The sequence below is a fragment of the Tetrahymena thermophila genome (genome assembly GCF_000189635.1).
Source record: "Tetrahymena thermophila SB210 genomic scaffold scf_8254652, whole genome shotgun sequence".
Classification (NCBI taxonomy): domain Eukaryota; phylum Ciliophora; class Oligohymenophorea; order Hymenostomatida; family Tetrahymenidae; genus Tetrahymena; species Tetrahymena thermophila.
The window spans coordinates 48685-67767 of NW_002476420.1; the positions used below are offsets into that span (position 1 = coordinate 48685).

Genomic DNA, 19083 nt, shown 5'->3' on the forward strand with positions numbered 1-19083 from the left:
AAAAACACCACTTTTTAAAAAAGCTAATATAATTTTTGTCTAATAATTTTCTAAGAATTTGTTTTCTAAATAAATGAGAGAGATAGATAATACTTAAAATATGTGATATTTTTTATATCAAATCTACATTTTGAGTTTATATTTAAAGATAAATAAATACCACCTATTAATCTTTAAAAAGAATTTTCTTTTTTTAGAAATTTTTAGGATTCGATTTTAGTTTGTAGTTGGGCAAACTAATTTATATAATTAGATAAATGAAAAGTAAATTAATTAGTTATGAAATGAAATAGATAGAATAAAAATATATACCACTTTATCATGCGTCAAGAAATAAATTAATTTTGTATTTGTAACCACCTAATAAATAAAGCATAGATATGTTAGAAGCTATTTTAAATTGACTTAATATTAATAATATGTAATATATATGATGACAGTACTTAATTAACACCAAAACAATTCTTTTACATATTAACTCCTTACTTTTAAATAGGAGTCAAAAAAGACTTTAAACTATTTATGGTCTTTTACTTTATTTTTATTAGCACCTAACATTTTTATGTCTTATAATTTAAATGAATAAAATCTATTATAGAGCATTTATGATATTTTTTATCTAGAATCAATTAATTTCCTATTTAAACTGTAGAAAATAAATCAAAATTATTTCATTTAAAAGCAAATTTTATTGTCCCAAAATAAAAGATTTTTAGTTTTAAATAATGTTTAATACATCATCTCATATATCTATTAATGATTTAGTTTGTTCAAAGATATTATATTTGCTAATGAATAAATTTGTTAAGCTTAACTGAAAACATATATATATTTTTTGGTATATTACTCAAATCCTAATATATAGCATGCATTATTTAATATACATATTATCACATATTTAAAATATAGAAATCTTGCTTAACTTAATGCTTTACTGCTAAAAAATGAAAGCCTACCAAACAAACAAATAAATTTCTTTTAAATTTAGATATTTATCTAAAAAAGAGTGTATATAAATGCATGTTTGTTTGTTTTTTTATGCTTAGAAATATGAAATATTTAGTGAAGTATTTTCTATTGAAGAAAACAACAAAGTAAATAAATGAATTCAATTACGTTTGAATGAATTAAAAATTTTAAACGTATTATTGATTGTTATGTCAAATTAAATATAGTGGCTAAGTTATATGACTAATTAAATACAACTTAACTCATTAATAGAGAGATTTTAATTGATTTACTTTTTTAGACAAAAGGTGTTAATTTAATCTAATTATTCGAGGGGAAAAAGTAAAATTTATGATGTATTTGCCCTTTATCAAAAGAAATTCAATCAAGGTTACTAATCATAAAGGAATTAAAAAAAACAATCTGATAAATTATAACTAAAGCATAAATTATTTTTGATTGTTAAAAGTCAAAAAACGTAAATCATTTAAAATTTTATTTTAAAATAAATTTAAATGTGTAAGTAAATATTTGCTTGAATAAAACCGTTTTCTTTTACAAAAGTAACATTTTTTGCATAAGAAAAATAACATAAATAAATTAATTACTGGTTTTTAATTAATTTCATGAGATTTTCTTTAGTTAGAAAATAACATTTCCTAATAGGAAATAACTCAAATAATGTAAAAATCTCTTGTTGGGTGGAAGGAATATATATATACTTTTATGTAAATAAATCGAAATCTAATTTTGAAAATTCCTAAAGAACTTTTCGTTCGTTTTGAGAAGAGATAAAATGCCTATTTAAATAATTTGATAATGAAAATATTAAGATATACTCAGTATAACTATATAAAAACTAGAAGATTACAGTTAATATTATTTAACAGAATCAATAAAAAATTTTATTTTATGATCTCCCCCAACTTTTAAGCATTTCAATAATTAGAAATGAACATTATACTTTTAAAAAATAGTTAGTTCATTTCTTAATTGTAAAGTACTTTTGCCATAGCAGTTAAAATAATATCTAATAATTTATCCCGTAATAGGAAGTATAATGCCAACATCTAACCCAAAGTGGTATTTTTTTAATACTGTTTTATCAAAAAAATAATAGAAAAAAGTTACTTAGTTTATAAAGTCTTTTTAGAAAATTTCAGGCTTAAACTTTAAAATAATATTATGTTAAGACTAACTAAGTTAAGTTTATGATCAAATATTATTTTTCAAAAAATAAACATTTAAGTACTAACTTATAAATAAATAAAATTATGTAAGAATAAAAATGATAGGTATGCAATCGTATTTTTTAATTCTATTCATATTGAAGAATACTTGAATTAAGGATGATTTATTATTTTTTAAATGCGTATGTTTGAGAAATGAAAAAATCAAATTATTTACATTCTACAATTAGATTATTTTTGCGTGAAATTTAATTACAATCAAATCAATTAATCTATAAATAAATAAATCATGTTTTGTTTTCTAACAGAAGTATAATTTCCCACTTAGATTGTTTTATGATAATTTAATTAAAAAAATTAAGCAAAAACAATCAATGTACAATTAATTAGTTAATTTTCTATCTTATTGAATTCAATTCATTCCAGAAACTTTCTAATTTTTTTTGACAAATTTACTCATTCTTAACATTATTTTGAGTAATTTATTTTGGATTGATTTTTACATTTATTTCTTTAACACCAACTTTAACTAAAATTGTTTGCTCAAAAACAACTTGGCAAATAAATTCATTTATAATTAATTTTTAAAATAAAAAAAATATCAAATAAATAAATCAATCGATCGATCTTAATTAATAAAAAATATTTTATCATAATCCTATCTTTGATTGAAATTCTTATAAATAAATCAAATGACAGACGTCTACAAAAATAATTTATCAGAACCCTTCATAATTGAGATGAAAGAAATGACTAACTTCAAAAAACTCCAAGACCAAAAGAGACCTTTTAGCTCCGAGTATGTGAAACCCTGTCACTCTTCAAATAACTCTACTATTGAAGAAGAAAATCATTACTCAAGTGAAAATAGCAGCCCATAAAACTAAGTTTTTAATAAATTTGATGTTAAGCGCTTTACCGATGGCTTCTTCTTAAATGAGGAGTTAATTCAATCAGATAAAGTTTTAACAAAAGCAGATCTGATGAGATTTTCTATGAATTGCTTGTCTGGAGGTGGCATTCCTGAACCAAACTAATCTATTTCTTAAACTAATCAAAATTAAGAAGAATATGTTGCTTTTAACACAACACTTACTCCTACAGGATACGGATTTGCTATAGATTACATATATTTGCTTTGGAATCTTTACATGAACTAATTCTGCAAGTTACTTAAATTTCTAGGATCTATTGTTGGAAAACTAGAAAAAAAATACACTTCTCACAATGTTGGTTATGCTTTCATGGCTCTCTCAACTATTCTTCACGTTATTCCTTCCTTGTATGTAAAAATGAATCCATAAATTGACTTCAGCGTGTCACTCATGGCAAGAGGATCAGTTACGATGTTCCTACTTGTCTGCATGGCTAAATGCAAAAATTAAAAGTTGATTGCCTTTTGTAAAAATGACATGAAAATTTTAATCACCAGAGGTATTCTCAATGGTATTTCTTAGCTCTATTTCTTCTTTTCTGTCAAGAAACTACCCTTGAGCATCGATTATGTTATTTTTAACACAGGTCCCATTTTCGTATTTATTCTCAGTGCTATTCTCTTCGGAATCGCTATTAAGAAAAAAGAAATGATAGGAATATTAGTTGCTTTTTCAGGTATTATATGTATAACCAACCCTGGTCTGATTTAAAGTATCATTTCTTTCGGTGGAGAAGAATAAATTACCTCACAACAAACATAGTAAAGCTAGTTTTAATACGCCCAAGGAGTTGAAAAAATTATCTTAATAGTTATTTTTATTTTTGTTTATGTCGGATGGGCTTATGCAATTCTCTTAGTCAAAAAAGTTAAAGAAGCCAACAATCTAGCTATGAATTTCTATGTTGGAATGTCATGTTTCCTTGCTGGTGCTATTGCCTTTTATGTAAGAGACTAGAGCATTAGTCATTTGAATATTTTTGACTTCATGGCTATCATTTTCATCGTTGGCTTATTTTCTTTTGGATCATAATACACTTTCATTACCTCAACAATGCTCAATTCCAATCACGGTCCTCTAAGCATGCTAAACTATCTCTGCGTTGTTGAATCCTATGTAGTATAAATTCTCTTCTTTAATGAAGTTCCCTCTCTAATTGAAATATCAGGAGCAATCTTAGTTCTTGGTGGATTGAGTACTATTCTTATTAAGGGTTGAGCAAACAAAAAAAAGCAAAAATTATTTATTTTTTTACTTGCCTGTTTAAAACAAAAAACGATAAAAAAATAAACTTTCTTTCTAATAATTCTTACACTAAAACCATGATAGATTAATTTAATTATTTATAATAAATACTAATCAATAAACTAATTCTATTTGTAAAATTATATTTAAATTTTATAACAAAAATATGAATTTAAGTAATTTATTTCACAAAATGTCTCAAATTTTAAATATGGAAACCAGAATTATTTTAATACAAAATAACTCGCACTGACTTTAAAAAAAAAGCTTATCAATCAAAAAATGCAAAAATAAATTAACAATTTTCTTTACTAATAAGTGTTATTTTTTCAATTTTAATATTACCTTTAATCAAAAGTAAAAGAGTCTGTCTGCTTTTTAGCTTTTTTCCTTCAATTTATAGAAATTTGTTCAAGTGCTTTAGTTAAAAAATAAACATTTCAAATTTTATTTTTAAGATAAAATTATAAAAATATTCTAATATTTTATAGCGCTCTTTGATTGAGTACGTTAGTAGCTATTTTTTAACCTTTAAAAAAATGTATATCCATGATGTATTTTAAAGATTCGAAATTATTCATAGATTCAGTATATAATATAGATTATACATTTAGCTTCTTGAATTTGAAAGAAATTAAAAGCAGTTATTTAATTAATTATTCATAAACAGAATCCTGATTAAAAATTTCTTCTAATTTTCTTTTGAGCAAAATTATTTGATAAATCCTTTTTTTAATTTTCTACTACTTTTAATTCCATAAATTCAAAAATGTAATTTTTTGTCAAGTAAAGACCCCAGAAATCAAAATTTGTTAGTTTGTTTTGATTACTAAAAATTTGCAAAAAAATCAGTAAGCAAGCTTTTATCTAATAGATAAATTTTGTTATTTTCTATTGAACAAAAAAAAAGGAATTCTCCATACAATAATTATGAAAATCTGGGTCTACTAATTCAGTATTTTTAAAATATTTATTTTAAGTCATATTATATTTTTAAGTGAAATAAAATAAATTTAATTTTATTTATATAAAAACTAAATACTAACAATTTAATCTAAAAATATAAATACAAATTTAATAATTTATTTATTTATTTATTTATTTTTTATTATAATAAGACACAAAATAAACTTCTTAATAATAAGACTAAAGTTATGTTGATTTTTTAAAAAAGATGAGAAAGTATTTCATACCAATTTAAAAATGTAGTTTATTTAGATGATTAATATTTAATAGATTTTAACAGTTAAAAAATAAATTTCATTAAAATAACAAATATAAGTAAGTCATTAATAAAACATAAAAATAATTGATTGAATATATAGATTTAAATTTTAATGAATATAACTTAGTATGATCAATATATAAAAAAAATTCTTTTATTGTTTTAAGACTTTAAAAGAGAAATTTTAAGTTGAATTTATTAAGTCATGAACCTAATTCTCATCATCTATCATAAAATCTAACTAAATCACAGAATATTAAATCCTTAAAATTAATTAAATGCCAACAATATTCTATTTCAAGAATAAATTTTCTTTTAAAATATATTGCATATTATCAATCTTTTTTAGATAAATTATTTGGTATTCTGTATTTTAACATTCAATAGTTTTAAGCGTTAGTTATTTAGAAAAATATAAATTTTAATTTAATAAAAAAATATATATTTCTTATTAGGCTTACCTCTTATCGATTATAATTTAATTTAAATTAGTTATTTTTTACCATATAATTTATTATTTATGAATTTATATCAAGTTAATAAAAAAATCAAAATCATAAAAATGTAAGAAACAATCTTTTTTAAAATCCTGAAATAGAATAACCTCAAAAAAAAAGGTATTATTATTGCTAATTTTTAAATTAAAAAATTGCTTTAAAAAATATAATTTGTGATAAAATATCAAATTAAAATTATAGCACAAAATAAATAGCAAAATAGAAGCATTCTATATTTAATTTTCAATAATAATTAATAATACTGATTTCTAATTTCTTTGAATTTTCTTAATTTAATAGTATTGAAAAAATAGAATCTTAATTAAATTTTATATTTTTTGGCAATTTTTAATTTTTTAAACTATAATTAACAATACTTTTTGGGCAAATGCTATAGTAAAAAATTTTTTATGGTTAAGTATCAGAAGTAAAATAATTTAAGTTCTCATTCCTTTGCCAGAAAATTTAAAAAATAAATTAATATGAAATAACAAAAAAAAACAATGCTAAAGATGATTTGAAATTTTTAAATTCAACTAAACAAAAATATTTTAAATACTATTTAATCAAATTAGAATAAAAACTGTAAACTTATTATAACTAAATTTAAATAAATAAATATTAATGTTAGAATAATCACTGTCACATAAAAGAAGTTTTGTGACTCTATATCATAAAATAAAATAAGATTTAAAGGGTAACACATTTTAAAGTAATTATATAAATGGCTTATTAGAATAGATTTACATTTTAATAATTAATTATTGATAAATTAATTTTTTAAATAAATAAATAAATTATTTTAATTAAAACTTTATTTAAAAGTTAATTAAAATGCTGATTAAAAATGTTAATAAAAGATTCCAATTTCTTATTGAAACTATATTGATATAAAATGATATTGAATAAGAGGCTCTTTGTTTGACTTTGGGAAATTAAAAATATCTAACAACAATCAATCAAACAAACAAACAATTAATATAATTATAATAAGCAAACAAACTATTATTTTATTAGTTAATTAATTAATTAATTAATCTTTTTGAAAAAGTCGATAAAATTCAATAAAAAGCAAATAAATTAGTTGTTAAATTGATATTTAAGTATTTCTTTGCCAAAAGAATTTAGATTTAGTACTGAACCAAATAATATAAAACGAAAGAAAATACTTACGCCAGTATAATATTCTAAAAAAAGATAATCAAAACGCTTAACAATAGGGAGAAGGCCTATCTGTCATTAAGAAATTAAATTAAAGTATATTATTTATTTTCAAGTGCTGTCATTTTTGTGCCAAACTTTCTTTTACATGCCAAGCAATTTCTATTTTAAATAACTTAATATGAAAAACTAGGACTAACAATTTTTATTAAAAAAAAACAAACAGCAGTTAATAAAAAGGAAGCAACAGTACAAAAAAATTTAGTTTGAGTAAAATGTCATCTACAAAAGTTGCTGCTATGAATGATATAGTGAATGTCAATAATATTAAGTCTTCAAAGTTGTTTAAAAAATTTTTAGAAACAGAATAAAGCGAAGATAACACTTATTTACGCTCAGGAGAAAATACAAATAGAGGATTTTAAGAGAGTCCTTTTAAAAAGTAGCCAGAGTTCCCTGAAAAAGACTTAGAAAATATTTTAAGAACTAGTCAGATTCGAAACGGATAGTCTAGGAATTCTTTCAACCCTTACTATGATAATAATTTGAATATTAGTTAGACTTCAGAGTAGTCTAACATCAACACTTAGAGTGCTTTCTTATAGTTACAGCACTCTTATTTTCAGCCTCCTACACCATAGTATTTAGCATCTAATGATTTAACTTAGTCTCCAAATTTATCTCAGCAGCTTCTTGATAACCATAAAAAGCAAAGTATGTCACCTGAAAGATTTTATTTTAACCCACCAGCTGTGCCTTTGAATAATAATTAAACTATTATTGAAGATGATTAAGAAATGCAATAACACAGCGAAACTTCCTAAAATTAGTTATAGTCAAATAACAATATATCAAGATAGCCATCATATGCAAAGCATCCATTTAATAAGATAAATAGTTCTTTAAAACAAACTCCCTAACAATAAAACTACTATGATTAAAGTCCTCCCGTATAATTTGTATAATCTTGTGAGTATATTCCTCCAATGGCATAAAACTAAAACTACAACGATTAAGTTGATAATCAAAGGTATTTGTAATACTCTAACTAGAGAGGATTTCAGCCTAATTAAAGTAGTCAAAAGAAATCTCTGAGTTAAAGCAAGAATCAGGGAAATCAACACAATAACTAATATGCTTAAGTCTAATATCCAAACGATGAAATTCAATATCCTATGCGCAGAGAAGACTTAAATGATAACAGTCGCTAAGCTGCTGAATAATAATAGATGGATTATGATCCTGACTAAGAGGGAGTTTCAAGGAAAAGAATTGAAAACGTTAAAAACACTTCACACAATTACTAAAATGTAGATTATTTTGATGATACCTCCTCGAATCACAACCGCAATACAGAAAAAAAGAATTTAAACAATAACAATAATAATCTATTTAAAAATAGTAAGACTAATTTAATGAATATGAGTCATGAAACTAAAAACTTTGAGAAAGACTTAAAGCAATTCCAGCACCAAATATAACTTCAAGAAGAGCAAATTTTCCAAATTCAAATTAATCTAGAAAAAGAGTAACTCAAAAATCGTACACTCGAAGAAACTATCGCAGAACTCAGACGCAAAATTGATTCATTAGAGATAGAGAAGACTGGTAAATAATTAATTAAATAAACACTTTATTTTGTATCTAAATTAAATAATTCAGTAAAAAATAGTTAGCGAATATTTTTTATCTAAAATTTAATCAACTGCCTAAATAAAATTTATTATTATTAAGCTGATAAATCTAATTAATTAAATTGCAAATATATTTTGATTGATATTCAAGGTTTAATAAATTATAAATAGAAATTAGGTCTAAATTGCTTTTAGAAACTGAAAAAAATGTAAGAGAGTTGCAACAATAAACTTCTTAATCAAATAATTTAAAATCTAAAGTAAAAAAAAAATATTTTCTTTAATTATTATTTTTTCAATTGTTTTTATTATTTTCTTCTAGGTCACAGAACTAGAAAAAAGGGAAGAATAGTTAAGAGCAGATATTGATAAAGCAAAGCAAGCATTGTACAAAGAAGAATCTAACAAACACAAACTAGAAGATGAAATTAGAGATTACAAAAACAAAATAAGTGAGTTGACAGAAACTTCACAGTAATAAAATTATTATTTTATTGTTTAAATTAAAGGTTTTAATTTAAAAAAGAGAGTATTAAAGAAGACAAGAAAGAAGAGATGATGAAATCATTCAATTGAAGCTTTAAAACGAGTAGTTAAAAGCTAAAATGGCCTCTATTCAGTATTAAATAATTTCTAAAAAGTTATGAGTTAAATTTAAATAATTTTTATTTTAATAGCTTAAATAATGAAAGAAATACTGAAAGACTTACTGAAACACAAAGGTAACAATTTAGAGATGTTGAAGAAAGGGAAGAAAATCTAAGAAAAATTTCAGAAATGCAATAAAAGATTTAAAATTACTTAATAGAAAGTGAAAGACTTAAAAATGAAAATTATAACCTGAACAGATAGCTGCATGATAGCAATTTTAGAAATGAAATCCTGCAAAATGATCTCTTTAATTAGAAATAAATGCTTTTAGAGAAAAACCAAAAAGAAAATATCTTATAAGTCAATATTGATAAAGCTAACCTTGAAATTCACTAGCTCCGAAACCTACTTTCCAGAACAGAGCTTGAGCTTAGAGTAATTAAATAGTCATTTTATTTTTGCTTTTAAATAATTAAATCATTTTTAAATTAAGAAAAATGTTTGTTTTTTTAAAGTAAAATTTTATTTTATAATTTTTCAAATAAAAAAGGATGTTAAAGAACATAACAATCACTTGATCAGAAATTTAACAGATATTGCTAGCTAAAAGGCCTTATCTGATGCTAATACAGAATAAGGGTAATACTCTAAAGCTTATTTCGTTCCCAGTGCGTCCTTTGTTCCAAACCCTTCTAGTGAATAACCAAATTTAACTAGCAATACAATACCATCTTATAAAATGAGAGGTGGTCTAGACCCATAAACTCCTCCTAAAAGTAGATCACTAGTAAACCTACAAAAAGCAGAAGATACAACTTAAAAGCTACAAGTACAAACATACAAAAGAGGGAGAATGGCTAATGAATTAGAGCAGTTTGAAGAAGAAAAAACTACATCACCAGGACGTTTAAGATTCAAACCTAAAGATCATAATATATTTGGTACAGATGATAATAGTAGGTTCCAAACTCGTCATAATTAAGACTATTCATGGAGTCCAGCTAAGAAAGTAGAAATGTAAAAACCTAGAGACCACAATATATTTGGCTAACCAGCTGATGATACTTATTAAAGAAACCCAACAAAAATAGGCCATTCTAGCTTGTCTCCTCAAAGAACAAACAGAAATCCTTGGGATGACATGCCACCTGCTGGAATGCGCAAGAGATCACCAAGAAATAATCCTATATTGGGTAATACAAATGGCTTTGATAATATTGTTGAATCAGGTGTCAAATACTAAGCAGAAAAATCAGATGTTGCAACCATAGAAGAAAATCTTATGCTTATGAATTAAGATAGAGGATTAGTAATTTTTTTAAAATTATTTATTAAAAAATATTTTGTTTATTTTTAAACACCTTTTGCGTACACTTAATAATATTTATTAATATAATATTTAGCTTGAAGCTGAATTAAGAAAAGTCGAGGATCTAAAGAGAAAATCAGGAGCTGATTTAAGAAGAAAAGCTGAAATAAATAAAGAACTTTAATAATTAGAATAGGCAATACAATAGCATAAACTGTAATTAAGATAGTTGGGAGTTATTTGATTGTCTGAATAAAAATATAGTATTAAATTCATCTTGAAATTTGTTGAATCTTAGCTCAATTATAAAATTTGTATATAAATCTTAGAGTATAAATTAGAAAAATTAACTAAATAAATTAAATAATCTTAATAACTTGTTAGAATTTTATATTATATAATTGTATAAATTAATTCTTGTATCTTAACTAATTCTCTAATTTATTTTAAAGCCAATATATAAAATCATACATTTTTTTCAACCAAAATCAAAGTTTTTTTATAAATAAATATTCATTTTTCAAGTTAAAAATAATTAATTAATTAACTTAAAATATTTATTATTAATTAATTAATTAAAAAATAAATATTTTATTTAAGAAAAATAAATTAAAACAGACAATGTCTTTTTCATTATTTACTGTATAAACCAACCTTCAATCATTCTTTGTATAAAACCTTTTAGAAAATTTCTAAAAAATTTACTTATTTTTCAACATTTTATTCTAAATTAGTCATAATTTAATTAATTAATGGCGATTTAGGGTATTTATTTATTTTTTCAATACTTAAATTTTATGGGATTTCTGTTGAATATCTTTGTAAGAAATCCTCAATTTTTTATTGAACAAAAGTAAATCACAATTTTTTTATTTAATCTATTTTATATTATAACTTAATTAATAATTATCTGCATCAAAATAAGGATTTGGATTTTAAAAATTAGAAAAATTTCATTTATTTTTTCTTCTGAAAAAAAATTAGAAGTATTATAAAAGAAAAATTTTGTTTCAGGATTTATAAGCCAACATACCAATCAATTAAATAAATAAATAAATAATTAATGATTGATTTAAGATAATCTTTAGGCTAAACAAATATTTCTAATTTTAAAAATCACTCACAAATAAATTCATTCTTTTAATGTTTTTTTAAGTGGTATCAAAATAAAAATTACATTTAGAAAATTTTAAATATTGATTGACGCTTTAAATTTAAGTTGATAATAAAATTTCATTTTTCTATTCTAGCTTAACAAATAGACTCAATAGAAATATTAAATGAATTTTCATCTATAGTAATCTCTCTTCATATAGTGTCTACCTAATTCATTGTTAAAAATCTTCGCATTTTTTAAATAATTTGAAGATTTTTTATCATTAAATGATATAAAACAAAATATATTTTTAAATAAACGTAAACAAATAAATCCAATAAGGCTTTAATTAAGTTTAAGATGATTTTGTATTTCAAAACTAATTTTCTTGTAAAATTTGATTTTTTTTACATATAAAAGCTGATTAGAAAAAGCAACTGCTCTGTTTAATCAAAAGAATTATTATAAAAGTTGCTATTATTTAGTAAAGATTTATTTAGAAAGTTAGAAAACAAACTTGAAATATTTGATATAATAAATAATTTCAAAAAAATTGATTCAGATTTAAATGTAAAATAAATCTTTGATTATAAAAAAATATTAAAAATCACTATTATCAAACAAATTAGATATTTCATCTTTGTTTCAAGATTTAAATGACAAAGATAAATAAAACTAATATGATAAAATAAACATATGTTTAAGTAATGTTATCTTTAAAGATTCAGAAGTATTTAAGATATTTGCTTCCTACATCAGCTAGTATAAAAATATTAAAAATATGAATATCACTTTTTAATCAATGGTGATTGATGATTATTTTCTTTATCTATTAGGTTAGTAGATTTCAAATTTTTAAATGCTGGAAAATTTGACTTTTTCATTCACCTCTTTTAAAGTGTCTTCTATAGGCTATGATGATATATTTTATTTTATTGCAAGCAGTTCCTCAATTAAATAATTATATATTTACCTCTCAGGAGAAAATTTATAAGAAGGAGATTTTGAAGTAATTTTCAAACACTTATCATCTTCTAAATCACTAAAATTGCTCAAAATTTATTTTTACTCTCTAAGTAACAAAATCGCTAAGAGCTTTTCTTAATAGATTAAAAGATTAAGCAATATTAACCAATTTGATTTAGAAATTTATAGCACATTAGACTATTCTCAAATATTAATAAATGGAATAGCTTAAAATAATTCTATAGAAAAGCTGTCTTTCTAAAATTTCGACTTTATTGAAAATGAAAATGAAAAAGAAAAACCTATTGCTTTTAATAATAAAAAAAATAATTTTTATAAATCTGCCTAAAAGCTTTTCGAGATGAGTAATTTAAAAAATTTATTTCTAAATTTCGATAAATCAAAAACAAGTGGAAGTGAAATTGATGTAATAAAAATGATAAATAGTCTTAAAAAAACAAATGTTTAAATATTGAATATGATTTTAACTGAAAAAATGGAACCTAAAAAACTCTTCGATTTTGGCTAATATTTATCAACCCAAAAGCATATTCATAGCTTATATATAAAAGTATCTAACTAAAATTTTGACTCTTGTATATAATTCATTGATGAATTAAAAGACTCTAATATTTATTTTTTCTTTTTTAACTATTTTTACTTTGTTAACTTTCATTACTTTATTTAGTAAAAATAAATTAAATAAAGAATGATTAAAAAAATGAAAAGATTAATCTCTTTTGGTGATTCATCTTTATACTGAAAAAATTGCAGTAGTTTGTTTTTAAAATAATTATTAAATTAAATTATTAATCTCTTTATATTTTGTTTATTAGATTAGCCTATAATATTTGTATTTTATTCATTCATTCATTCATTTAAAAATTTTTACTTTTTATATTTTTAATTGCTCATAATAATACTTTTGATGCACATAGCACACACAGTAAATTAATTTTTATCAAAATTTTAAAAATCAATACTTACAATTTAAATCATGAAAAATTAAAATTTAACTTAAATAGTCTTGAGAGTATTTTATTTGTTTCAATAAAAATTTTTGTATTTAAAAAAAAACTAAATAAAAAACTTTTAAAGTAAATTTTGATTATTTTTTATACGAAATAAATTAATTTAAATGATTTAAATTAAATTTTATAGAATCAACTATTCTAAATATCTATTAATTTTTTTAATTATTTTTGTAATATTAGAAGCTTTATAAAAAGTAAAATATAAAATAAATTTTCATTGTTTATAAAAAAATATATTCAATTTTTTATTTATTTATGTATTTATTTATTTATTCATTTATTTATTTATTTGTAAAGTATTATTTTTTTTTTTTTGCAATAGGTATTTAGGGTGTTTGTTTTTACAAAAAATACATAGAAATAAAGTATGAATCAATAAATAGAATATTTATTTTAAGTTTAATGCATATTAATTTATTAAAAATGCTCATTTTTCAATTTTGAAATAAGTTAGATCGATACAAGTAGTATACTATGATGCAGTTGAAAAATGTATTGCCAAATAATATTTACCATTTTTTTCCAACTGATAACCTCTATTTAACTAATTTTAATTCAAGTAATTAGGATAGTCTAAAAAATCAACCTGTCTATTCTCTATATCTACTCTCATTTCTATTTCTAAATCTTTTTAAATTTTGTAAAACAAATTACCTTTCACAATTTAAGATGCATAACATTTATAATTTGTAATATTGTTGCAAAAAATTTTTCCTTGGTTGGTATCATTAAGTTAAAAGTTGATTTCTTTCGAATCTATTAAGCCAATTATAAAATAATCTCCTGCCGTATCATTAAATTTAAACCTGAAAGTATATTTACTTTCTTTTGTTAAGTCATATTTAAAGTAGACTCCGCCATACGATTTAGGATCATTTTTAATTATTTATATCGTATTTTGGTCTTACAATTCTTAAATTTGAATAGGTATTGAGTTATTATAATCACAATAAGAGCTTTTTCCATATAGCTCATTTATTTATGAATTTTGTTGATGCTATTGAAGTTATTTAGAAAGATCTTTAATTAAATTAAAATTTTCAGGATCAAAAAATGAGTCCATTTTCTTTTAAATTATTGATTTTAATTAAGAAAAGTCATTCGTTATGTTAGTCTAAATGTTATCCAACTTTATCAATTATTCCTTTAAGATGTTAGTTATTGATTCTTTTTATTATTAATTTTCTTGAATAAACTTTTTTAAGCCTTCATAATCATTCTAATCAGTTTACTTCCTGATATTAATTAGCTCCTTTAGTTTTTATTTTCCTGAAACTTCATTGTAAATTTTAAGGAGATCCTCTTGTACTTAATTTTGAGTTTGTACTTATAGAATAAAAGCCTTCTTTTTTTTAAATATCTCTTCTAAAATTTCTTTCGTAAATTAAGAAAAAGCCAATTCTATTTCTTCAATTTTAGAATATTTATTATTCTTAATGGTATGTTGAATATTTTTCAATATCCTATTGTCATCTAGAGATGGCCAATTTAAAAATATGTGGTCATCATTACAAACTTTGATGGTTTCTAGTGCTAGATAATCTTGAATCTTGCCATCTTCTTCTAACAAGCACTAAAGGCATTTTAAAATTTATTCATTTTAAAATGAAACCTTAATAAAGCTAATCTAATGACCTGGGTGGTTTTTACAATAAACAGTGTCTGATGAGTTCAAATGATCCATTTAGTGATTGATTTAATTTATTAAATTGATTTATTATTTGATTTAATAATCTTTAATGAAATTCCTAATTTAATAAGTGCAAGATCAAATAATTAAGATTGTATTCATGATTAAATTTAGCTGATTTTTATCTATCAAAAATAAAATAGTTGTTTTTCTCAATTAATTTTCTAATCAAAATTAACCTATCCCTACCAATACCATTAGAAATTTTAATTTTTTATAAAATTTATTTTATCTTTTTTATTAAAATTGTATGATGAATTATTTGACAAAGTAATTTTACACTTAATATATTTTAAAAGAAGATAAACATGAATGTCTTTCTCTATTTTATATTTTTGTAACATTTATAGAACAAATAAATATTTATATTTAAAACAAGATTAAAATTAAAAAAATTAGAAATTTCTAATTTGTTTTTTCTATATTTATATCAGAAAAATCTTAGCAGCGTCATATAGAAATATCTTGTCTCAGAATCTATAAGCTATCAAAAATTTAAATTAAATTAATTTAATGAGTAATTTTCGAGATTATTAAAAAAGATTTCTTTATTTAAAATAAATTTTTCTCATTTTAAAAAACATTTGATTATTTTTTTAAATAAGCAAATAAGACAAATTATTAATTTTACTGTATAAATTTTTTCATTAAATCTATTGTAAAAGGAAAAATAAATTGATAAATGTATCTATCTCTATTAAAATTACCGCTTCAATTAAATTTTATCTTAATGATGATTTATTTGCATTTCATAAAATTAGAAATTTCTAATTTGTTTTTTATATATTTTCATCAAAAAAAATCTTATAAGCAACTATATAGAAATGTTTTGTTTCAGAATTTATAAGCCATTTAATATGTTCATTAAATAAAAACATTTAATGAGTAATTTTCAGATTATTATATAAATATATTTCTTCATTAGATTGAAAAAACGATTCTAATTTAAAAAAAAAATCCTTTGTTCATTTTTTAAATAAGTAAATAAGACTAATTATTTATTTTTTAGACATATATTTTTTCATTAAATCAATAAAAAAAGAAAAATAAATATATAAATTTGTTTCTATTTATATTATACTTCAATTGAATTCTATCTAACTAAACATGATTTGCATTACAAAAATTAGAAATTTCTAATTTGTTTTTTCTATGTTTTTATCAAAAAAAATCTTAGCAGCATCTAAAAAGAAATATTTTTTTTCAGAATCTAATAACCAATTAATATGTTAATTAAATAAAAAAAATTAATAAGTAATTTTCAGATTATAATTATTATATATATAACTATGATGTTTTATAAGATTTAGACCCCTATCTTAAATTTAAAACTAGTATCCTTAAATGAATGATTTACATCTCTGGTGATATTTAAAATGTTAATTAATCATAGCTTTAACTAACTAATTAGGATTTACGGTATTTATTTTTTCAATATTTACATTTGAAGGGATTCTTCAGCTAAATACCTTAAAATGAAATCGTAGATTTTTTATTCAATAGAAAAATAAATAAATAAATAAATAATTCCTAATTAGTAAATCACAATTTTTTTATTTTGTCTATTTTAAAATAAAAAAAAATAAATGTATCTCTATTTTATATTATATCATTTAATTGGATTAAAATAATCTTTTAATTTGTTTTTTCTATTTTTTCATCAGAAAAAAAATGAATTAATACTATCTATCTTAGAAGAAAAAAATATTGTTCAGGATTTATAAGCCAACATACCAATTAATTAATTAATTCAATAAAAACATTTAATGAGTAATTTTAAGATAATTAATTAATTCATTCTTTTAATATTTTTAAAAAATGATGTCAAAATATTTTTCTTGAAATTCCAATTTAATTTAACTCATTCCAAAATATAGAGATTTACTGAAGCTTATAATTTAAAGTTTATTGTAAAATTTTATTTTTATATTATAACTTAATATCAAACAAATATACTTAATAAAAAATATTAATGGATCAGAAAATAATATTTCTTCTCTTAAAAAAAAGTATCTACATAAATCTTCACATTTTTTAAATTATTCGAAAATCTTTTATCATTAAAACTATTTAAAACAAAAAATATTCGAATTTAATTTAATGTATTCCAAAATATATATACAAATTTATTCAAGCTTATAATTTAAGTTTATTGCAAAATTATATATTTCTATTATAGATTAATATCAAACAAATATATTAAATAAAAATATTAAATGAATAATCATCAGATAATATTTTTTCTTCTTTAGATAAACAAAAAAGTATCTACTTAATTTATTTTATAAAATCTGAATAGAAAAAAAGCAATAGTTGCTCTATTTAATCAAAAGAATTATTTATAAATTAAAAGATTAGTTGCTTTAATTAATAGAAATTTATTTAAAAATTAAGAAAGCAAACTGCTGGAAATAAATATTTGATAACAAATAAATAAATAATTTCAAAAAATTGATTAATATTAAAAAAAAATGTAAAATAAAAATTTGAGCATAAGAAAGTATTAATAATAATTATTATCAAACAAAGAAGATATTTCATCTTTGTTTCAAGATTTAAATGACAAGGATAAATAAAGCTAATATGATGAAATAAACATATATTTATATACTGTTATCTTTAAAGATTCAGAAGTATTTAAGCTATTTACTAGTTACATCAGCTAGTACAAAAATGTTAAAAATATGAAAATCACTTTTAGTTCAATGGTGATTGATGATTATTTTCTTTATTTGTTAGGTGAGTAGATTTAAAATTTTTAAATGCTAGAAAATTTGACTTTTTCATTCACCTCTTTTAAAGTGTCTTCTATAGGCTATGATGACATATTTTATTTTATATCGAACAGTTCCTCGATAAAATAATTAAAAATTAACCTCTCAGAAGAGAATTTACAAGAAGAGGATTGTGAAGTAATTATCAAACACTTATCATCTTCTAAATCTCTAAAGAAATTTAAAATATCTTTTTAATCTTTAAATAACAAAATCGCAAAGAGCTTTTCTTAACAAATTAAAAGATTAAGTAATATTAAACAACTTGATTTAGAGATTTATAGCACATTTGATTATTCTAAAATTTTAATAAATGGATTAGTGTAAAATAAATCAATAGAAAAGCTGTCTCTCTTATATTTTGATTTTCCTGAAGAAGAAAATCAAAAGCCTATTGTTTTTAATAATAAAAAAAATAATTTTTATAAATCTGCCTAAAAGCTTTTCGAGATGAGCAATTTAAAAAATCTATTTCTAAATTTCGATAATAAAATAACAAGTGGAAGTGAAACTGATGTAACGAAAATGATAAATAGTCTTAAAAAAACAAATGTTTAAATATTAAATATGATCTTAACTGAAGAAATGGAACCTAAAAAATTCATCGAATTTGGCTAACATTTATCAACCCAAAAGCATATTCATAGCTTATATATAAAAGTATTTAACTAAAATTTTGACTCCATTATTAAATTCGTTGATGAATTAAAAGACTCTCATATCTATTTTTTCTTTTTTAACTATTTTTAGTATAATAGCCTTCCTTATTTTATTAAGAAAGCATAGCT

The 19083-nt window shown here is 21.2% G+C and overlaps 4 protein-coding genes across 4 annotated transcripts; 3 read left to right on the plus strand and 1 right to left on the minus strand. All coding sequences in view use genetic code 6, as the record gives it.

Annotated features, from left to right (window-relative positions):
- Nucleotides 1-2830: 2830 nt before the first annotated feature.
- TTHERM_00377260 (integral membrane protein DUF6 containing protein) lies at nt 2831-4291 on the plus strand (the record flags this gene model as incomplete). The annotated part of the gene is made up of 1 exon (XM_001015406.1): nt 2831-4291. One exon carries the CDS (start codon nt 2831-2833, stop codon nt 4289-4291), a length of 1461 nt encoding a protein of 486 aa, XP_001015406.1.
- A 3185-nt stretch (nt 4292-7476) lies between these two features.
- Nucleotides 7477-10979, plus strand: TTHERM_00377270 (hypothetical protein; the record flags this gene model as incomplete). The annotated part of the gene is made up of 7 exons (XM_001015407.1): nt 7477-8809; nt 9007-9095; nt 9158-9309; nt 9362-9454; nt 9513-9861; nt 9977-10735; nt 10830-10979. 7 exons carry the CDS (start codon nt 7477-7479, stop codon nt 10977-10979), a joined length of 2925 nt encoding a protein of 974 aa, XP_001015407.1.
- A 3279-nt stretch (nt 10980-14258) lies between these two features.
- Nucleotides 14259-15515, minus strand: TTHERM_00377290 (hypothetical protein; the record flags this gene model as incomplete). The annotated part of the gene is made up of 1 exon (XM_001015409.1): nt 14259-15515. The coding sequence occupies one exon, from the start codon at nt 15513-15515 to the stop codon at nt 14259-14261; it is 1257 nt and encodes a 418-aa protein (XP_001015409.1).
- Nucleotides 15516-18338: 2823 nt separating this feature from the next.
- On the plus strand, nt 18339-18749 carry TTHERM_000377291 (hypothetical protein; the record flags this gene model as incomplete). Its single annotated transcript, XM_012797508.1, has 1 exon — nt 18339-18749. One exon carries the CDS (start codon nt 18339-18341, stop codon nt 18747-18749), a length of 411 nt encoding a protein of 136 aa, XP_012652962.1.
- Nucleotides 18750-19083: the final 334 nt, after the last annotated feature.